The sequence below is a fragment of the Galeopterus variegatus genome, unplaced genomic scaffold (assembly GCF_000696425.1).
Source record: "Galeopterus variegatus unplaced genomic scaffold, G_variegatus-3.0.2 Scaffold25633, whole genome shotgun sequence".
NCBI lineage: Eukaryota > Metazoa > Chordata > Mammalia > Dermoptera > Cynocephalidae > Galeopterus > Galeopterus variegatus.
Genome location: NW_007751744.1, coordinates 1520 through 9169, shown reverse-complemented (window position 1 = coordinate 9169; position 7650 = coordinate 1520). Strand labels below are relative to the sequence as shown.

The 7650-nt window shown below is 54.3% G+C and overlaps 1 protein-coding gene across 1 annotated transcript; it reads left to right on the top strand.

The window, feature by feature from the left end:
- Positions 1-168: 168 nt before the first annotated feature.
- LOC103583673 (protein FAM78A-like) lies at positions 169-5681 on the top strand (the record flags this gene model as incomplete). The annotated part of the gene is made up of 3 exons (XM_008564932.1): positions 169-740; positions 5204-5321; positions 5494-5681. Coding segments are annotated over exons 1-3 (629 nt in total), but the record flags the coding sequence as incomplete, so codon positions are not given.
- Positions 5682-7650: the final 1969 nt, after the last annotated feature.

Sequence of the window (7650 nt, the reverse complement as noted above, 5' to 3'; positions counted from 1 at the left end):
CAGGAAGTCGGGTCCTGCGGCGAGGGCGGCGCGGCCGCGCGGGGACCGAGCCTTCCTTATTTATGTGCCCGCCGGCGCTGGCCTCCTTCCTCCGGAGACTTCAGCGACAGTCTCTGAGCCGCCGTCCCCGCGCGTGAGGCACGGAAGGACTGGATGTCAGAACAACGTGGTTATGCCTTGAATGCCAAAGTTTTCTGTTTTTAACCCAAAGAATATCGGTGATTTTTGTCCACTGCCGGGAGAAGGGGGAGCCCAGCGCTCTCGCCATGCAGCAGAGCCCTCGTCTATAAGCAGGCCCGGCCGGTGAGATGCCGACCCCCTCCGCTCGGTGAACGTTCTATCCTATGGATATCGGGCTTGAGATCTGAGACTGCAGAGCAGCGCCGTCCGCACCGGCCCGGCAGCCGCGGCCTCTCAATGCCCGGATTCTTCTGGGACTGCTGTCCTTCCCTGGAGATCAGAGCGGTCCTGTGTGCCATGGGCTGTATTCAGAGCATCGGAGGCAAAGCCAGAGTCTTCCGGGAAGGGATCACGGTGATTGACGTGAAAGCCTCCATCGACCCCATCCCCACCAGCATCGACGAGTCCTCCAGCGTGGTGCTCCGCTACCGGACGCCCCACTTCCGGGCCTCGGCCCAGGTGGTCATGCCGCCCATCCCCAAGAAGGAGACCTGGATAGTGGGCTGGATCCAGGCGTGCAGCCACATGGAGTTCTACAACCAGTACGGGGAGCAGGGCATGTGAGTACTACTCAGGGACACGCGCCGTGGCCCGGCGTGGGGACCCGGGGGGAGGGTTTAGAGATGCCAGGGGGAGAGGGGTCTGGGCGGGGCCAGAGGGGAGATTCAGGCAGGTATGGAAGAGCCTCTGAGTCCTTCTTGGCCAGTGACTCCTGGAGGATTTGCCTGTTGATACAGACTGGGGTCTTGGCTCTGGGACCTATCTTGCCACTGTCCCAGGGTCCGAGGTTTCTGTGTCCTTCCCTGCAAGATGCTGAGAAAGCAGAGGTCCTTCCGCACGCCTCTTTGGCAAAGCAGGAGTGTCAGTGCCGTTAGGGGTCACCAAAGAGGCTACAGCTCTGCCCCCCGGCTCAGGCCGGGGGGAGGGGCCTGGGAGGGTAGAGATGCCAGGGGGAGAGGGGCCTGGGCGGGGCCAGAGGGGAGATTCAGGCAGGTATGGAAGAGCCTCTGAGTCCTTCTTGGCCAGTGACTCCTGGAGGATTTGCCTGTTGATACAGACTGGGGTCTTGGCTCTGGGACCTATCTTGCCACTGTCCCAGGGTCCGAGGTTTCTGTGTCCTTCCCTGCAAGATGCTGAGAAAGCAGAGGTCCTTCCGCACGCCTCTTTGGCAAAGCAGGAGTGTCAGTGCCGTTAGGGGTCACCAAAGAGGCTACAGCTCTGCCCCCCGGCTCAGGCCGTCCTGCGCACACGTGGCAGACACTCAGGGCCCTCTAGGCCTCCATTCCTCTTGGTTCAGGGCTTTGTGGTTGGGCCTCAACGTGGGTCTCCAGGGTTTTCAAATGCGCATCAGGACCTGGAGGAGTGCTTTGCTGTTGGAGAGGACGGGTTTTAGAAACTTGGTTTGCTTTGCAATGTGGAACTTTCTGTCCCGAGGCAGCCATCGAACGTCCAGTGTCCTTCCAGTGGGGCCCTAGGTAGGAGCAACTAAGAGGAGCCCACTGGCCTCTCGTCTCCAGCCAGTTCCTAGGATGATGTAGAACTCAGTGGGGACCCTGGGATCCTGGGTCTTCTTCTCTGGCCTGTTCTCTGACCCCAGAGAAGGCCATCCCCGGTGGTAGAGGGAAAGGGACTTAACTTGAAGGGTTGCCCTAAGACAGGGGCAGCAAAAGGAGCTGTTTCCCAGCACAAGGACCCTTCTGAGAGAGCTAGGTGGGCCCCGAGGGGCAGACCCCCACTTTGACCCCCGTGACTGTCCATGGACACTCTCCTGTAGCCTGTCGTTCAGTGTCCACCCTCTGCAACATCACTTCCCGGTTTGGCAAGTGAGGAAGAGAGAGCAGAATTGCCCCAGGAGTTGGAATTCATCACTGATTTAAGAACGTCATGGGGTGGCGGGTGGCTGGACACCAGATCTTGTGACTTCCCCACTTGATGACTCCAAAGTTCTAAGGCAAAGACCTTAGAAAGACTTAAGACCAGGGTGTAACCATGATCGCTCCAAAGAGGTGCAGGTGGGTGACACTCCTCGGGTCCCCTCCAACACCTTGGTTTCTGCACTGAGCCCTGCAATGCTCAAGAGCAGCTGTGAATCTAATTCGGGGTGGGGGCAGGGGTTGACTCTCCATTCTGAGAAGGGAAACATGATTCTTAGTTATTTGATGAGGACCTTTTCTAAGAAGACTAAGGCGGAGAAACCTCCTCTGGCTTTGGAAGGCATCCGGGACAGTTGTCAAGAAACAAAGGTTTTCCTAGGGGTTTTAGGCTCAGCCCAGTTTCTTCCCTAGAAGGAGTAGGGAAGGCAGAGGGTCCTTCTAAACTTGGAAAGGCACGAGCCCAAGGTGCAGACCTGGCTCTCCCTGACTCAGAGCCTCAGCTTCCCGATCCGTACATGGGGGTTTCCAGCTCCTTCCGGTGCCTGGGGCCGTGTTCTCCATTTGGTGGCTCTGAGTCCCTTTGGGCACTGGTGCTGGAGACAGGCCCAAGTGAGGAACCTGAGTCGATGTCACCCTTGCTGTGCCAGTCGTCGGTTCCTGGTTAGAACAGCCTCATGCACGCTTAGACTCTGTGATCAAGCAGACCTGGGCAGGAGGCCAGGCTCTGTCACTTCCCAGGGTGTGACCCTAGGCAAGTTCTTTAACCACTCGGGCCTCAGTTTGCTCATTTGCAAATGAAGGCTAATAGTATAGCCCCTTCCCCGTGGCTTATTGTGACAATTCCTCAAGACCACATTTGTCAAGCGGTCAGCACTGGGCCGAGCTCCCGTTGGTCGTCCTTAACGTTGCTGTTGTACCAGGGGGAGAGCGATGGTCCTGCACACGTGGACGATTGTGGCTGGACTATGGAATCAGGGCAGATGCCAGCCCCTGCTTGTAATCAGTTTTCTCCCCCAGCCCAGGTCTTCCTCTGTCATAGAGAGCCCACTCTCTGACTTTTCAAAATTTAAAAAGAATGTGAGCGCTTTGAGTTTTAAAGAAGCTGAAGGCCATCTTCCTCGCTGTCCCTTTGTCCTCCCCCTGTTGGGGCACCACTTCCGGGCAGGGCCCTTTCCATGCTGCCCAGCTCACTCTCCCTGGATGCACTGGGTTCTCATGCCAGTTGGGATGGGACCTGCCCCGGGGAAGGGCTGAGCTGAGGCTCCCTGGGAGGGGCAGCTCGGAGCGGTCATGGGAGCGGTGCTGGCTCTGGGGCCTTGGCAAGGCAGCCTCGGAGGGTCCCTTTTGTCATCTGCCAATGGGGATAAGGAGAGAACTCCTGTACGCTGCTGTGAGGACTCAGTGGAAGGACAGGAGTAGGTGACCATCCTGTGGCTGAAAGGCAGAGGAGGAAGCTGCTTGACTGCTCATTATTAATCAAAGGCAGCCTCGGAGGGTCCCTTTTGTCATCTGCCAATGGGGATAAGGAGAGAACTCCTGTAGGCTGCTGTGAGGACTCAGTGGAAGGACAGGAGTAGGTGACCATCCTGTGGCTGAAAGGCAGAGGAGGAAGCTGCTTGACTGCTCATTATTAATCAACCGAGTTGTCTAAGGGAACTGAATTGCCGACTGGTACAGTCCCTCCAATCCGTGGGCAGAGCCCTGTGTTCGACCCGTGCCTTTTGGAAATGAGAAGGGCTCCTGTGGAAAAGGCCTGAACAGGGTCCGACATCTGGCTCCCTCCTGAATGTAAACAGAAGCATTTGGATGGGATTTTAAAGACCCTTCCCATCTTCCCTACCCTAGACCTCTTGGAGTAACTACTGTCTTCCCAGTTTTTAAGCCTTATGGCATGGAAGAAAGTGGGGTGGTGAGTGGGTGGGATTGCCCAGAAGCCTCAGCCAGCCCGCAGTGGTCCTCCTGCTGTGCCTGGACCACAGTGGGGCCCTTCTTCATGCAGGGGCTGGCCTGTGCATGGTGGGTGTTGGCTCCGTTCCTGGTCTCTCGGGCAAGTAGCACCCCCCACGTGGTGACAACCACGGGATGTCTCCCAGACATGGCCCTATGTCCCCTGGGAGGAGTGTGAAATCACTCCTGGTTAAGAACCGCTGGACTCAACCCAGACAATTCAAAGCATTAAGATGAAACCCAGGCACTGGCTTTAGTGGCCCGGGAGGGGACAGCGGGTTAACCTAAGCAATTGAGCGAAGGCCAGGCCAGGGCTTCCATTCCTCACGAATGGGCTGGTATTCAGAATATTAATTCCAGATACTTAGTCAAAATCCATAATACCCCCAAATGTTATCTCTGCTTGAAGTTAATCTCTAAGCCAGGAGGAGAACTTTTTAGAATGACATTCTGGATTTGAAATAAACCCTGCCACCTCAGTAATACCCTGACCTGCACAGACAAGAGCTGGGAACGGCGAGTTTCTCTGCACCAGCTTAAGAGGACTCTATGCAGTTTTGGGTCCAGCCCACATTGCTTTAAAAGCCAACCCCCCCTCCAAATTGTTGGAGACACCTGCCTCCACAACCCGTCCTCCGCAATTCCTCAACTGCCACCTGTCAGCTGGCACAGAGTCTTCTAAGTGACAAGTCACAATTTCTCGCCTGTGTGGGAGACACTTTACATTGTCCCCAGTTTGCCCTTCTCTGGGGTCCCCAGGAAACCTGCCCCATGGCCAAGACTGAGGCCAAGGGCAGTTTATGGCTCAGGATTCTGCCAACAGGTAGACTTGGGGGTGAGGTCGGGGAGGGTCTCTTTGGGTTGACAGTGCCCCTGCCCTGCATACATGTCCAGCAGGGTGTGGACCCCAGCTCCACACCCCTGGGCCAGTCTCTTAAACTGTCTGAGCCTCACTGTTCCCATCTATGAAATGAGGATCCTTGTACAAACCTCATATGTCGTTTTGAAGTTTAAATGAGATGGTGCATGGTGAGAGCTTAGCCCAGTGCCCGGTGCATACTCGGCACTCAATACGTGGTCGTGATCAATACCGTAATTATGAGATGTACTTACTAATAATTTACTATTCATTATGCCACGCCTGGCAGAGAGTCAGATTGCGGTATTATTGTGGTGATGTTATCCCTTCTCCTGGCTTTCAGATACCTGTCTAGCATGAGAGCCTTGGGCTGTGAGAACTCTGGGGGTCTTTCTGGCCAAAATGTGCTGACATCTGATGTCACAGACTTACGAGAGGCTGGTGGGACAGGGCAGGCAGCGGTAGGGGAACACCAGAGCTGGGGTGCACCCAGCCCTGCTGTGATGATGTTGGGAATGGCTGTCTTCGGCTCCCTTTCCACTATGTTAGCTCCAGGTGTCCTCCCCAGGACCTCATGAGGTCCTCACTTTATGACGAGGACACAGCCTGAGACCTGAAGCTGCTTGCCCACAGAGGCTTGCTCTGCGCCAGCACATCTGGGGCCGGGCAGTGGAGGAATTCCCTGGTGACCACGTGGCCTCTTCCTGCAGCCGGGGCCTGAGCTTCAGGCTCCACTCAGAACAATTGAGGACAAGGCTTCCTCTCTGTGACCGGAAGGTGGCCTCCCCCATCTGCCAGGCCCTGGCGGAGGCCAGAGTCGGGTGGGGGGAGAGGGAAGTCCTTGTTTCAAAGCTCTGGGGTGGGAGGAAGTGGGGCGGGAGATGGCCCAGCCCAAAGAGAACTCTCCCTGGACTGGCCCGGCCAAGCGATCGCTGCAGCCCTCGGTCACCTTCCGAGTGTGGGAAACAAGCTGGCTGCGCCCGGAGACATGCGAGAAGGCACCAGCAGCCGTTGGCATGAGAGAAATAACAAGTTAAATACTGAGATCGTTTTTTTTTACTGATTGGATCTGGGTGAAAATGTAAAAGCTTGGTCGTGCCCAGTGTTCGGGGAAGGGGAGCCCCTCACCTGCTGTTTGTGGGAATGCAGTTGAGGCAGCTCTGCGGTGAGCTCAGCTACACCTGTTACAACCTCCCCCGTGCACGCCCTTCAACTCTGCTGTTCTGCATGTAGAGCTCGTCTTACGTCCCCAGCCCAGGGCCCAGCATGTCGGAGGCGACAGTCTTCTGAATGGATGAATTAGTGAACGTGAGAATGGAAGAGCCAGTCCCTAAAGACTCATGCATGTGTGAGGATGTTAACTCCAGCGCCGTTCCTAATAGCAACTCGAGGGGTGAAATTATGGTCTGTCTACAGTGCAGGGAACAGCGAGGCTGCTGCAAGTGACCAGGAGGAGCTATGGACAGACGCTCACACGTGGGAAAAGGTTATATATGGTTGCATTAAAAAAATATGGTCAAACAATATTTAGGGTAGAGGAACCCATTTTTGTTAAAAAGAAAACACTAAAAATGGGAACATATCCTGTGTGTATATGCAGACGGAAAGGTCTAGAAGGATGTTTACCCAAATGTAATGTGGTGAGTAGCCTGGGGGGAGGGGCGGCATGGAGGAGGTGGGTTTCGGTTCTCACTCATGCCTCTTCGTGGCTCCGTTTTTTTTTTTAAACGAAAAGCACACGTTTTATAACTAAAGACTAAAACAGGCACTGTTGATCTTTCCTCTTCATGTTGGGCCCAGGGCTGCAGCCGGGGTCACGAGGGCGAGGTGGGCAGGAAGAGGGTGGCCCGGAAGAGTGGGGCTTGTTTTGGGGGAAGCTCCAGGAGCAGGCCCTGAGGGAGGTGACAGCTGCAGCCCCTCCCTCGGGGCTGCGAGCCGGTGCTTGCTGGGGGAAGCTCGGTGAGCAGGGCCTGGTGACCTGGGCTGGGGAGGGACAGCCCAGGAGCTGCATGCAGCGTGGGTGAGAGGGAAACAGGGAAATCAGGATCCCAGGCCGGCATGGAAGTGGGGCTCCTGGGCCTCGGTTTCTGTAAAATTGTAAAACTTTGTACAGAATGTGTACTCTGCACATTTTACCAAATTGTAAAATCTATACAATTGGGGACCAGGTGAGATAATCACTGAAATCCCACCTGGCCTGTGTGAGGGGATTGAAACCAGGGCTGGGCAAGACAGTCCCCTGCCTTGGACAGACCCTTTGCCCTGGAGCCTCAAGTCCTTATCTGTAAAAGTCTTTCTTAAAGTGCAGAATGCTCACTGCTTGTGGGAGGTGAAATAATATTTGCGTGAAATCACTTAAGGCTAAATTTTACTTCGAAGTAACATATTTAATGCATAATAGAAAATACATCTACAGAGTATATATCAATATCTATATATCTATATTCTAGCATTTCCAATCTTTAACTCAAAGGTGTTTCTTAGGAGAGACTAAATTTAGTTGAGTTTTTAAAAAAGTGATTAAGGGAGACAATTAAATGAGTAAGAATCCAGGAGACATGTAGTCAGGACCAAAATGCAGAAAGAGCTGTGATGTTTGATAAACTCGACGAATTTAGTTGAGTTTTTAAAAAAGTGATTAAGGGAGACAATTAAATGAGTAAGAATCCAGGACACATGTAGTCAGGACCAAAATGCAGAAAGAGCTGTGATGTTTGATAAACTCGACATTGAAACAAAATGGACTTGGATCTTCTGGCTCCAGAGTCCAGAATTCTGTCCTGGAGCCTG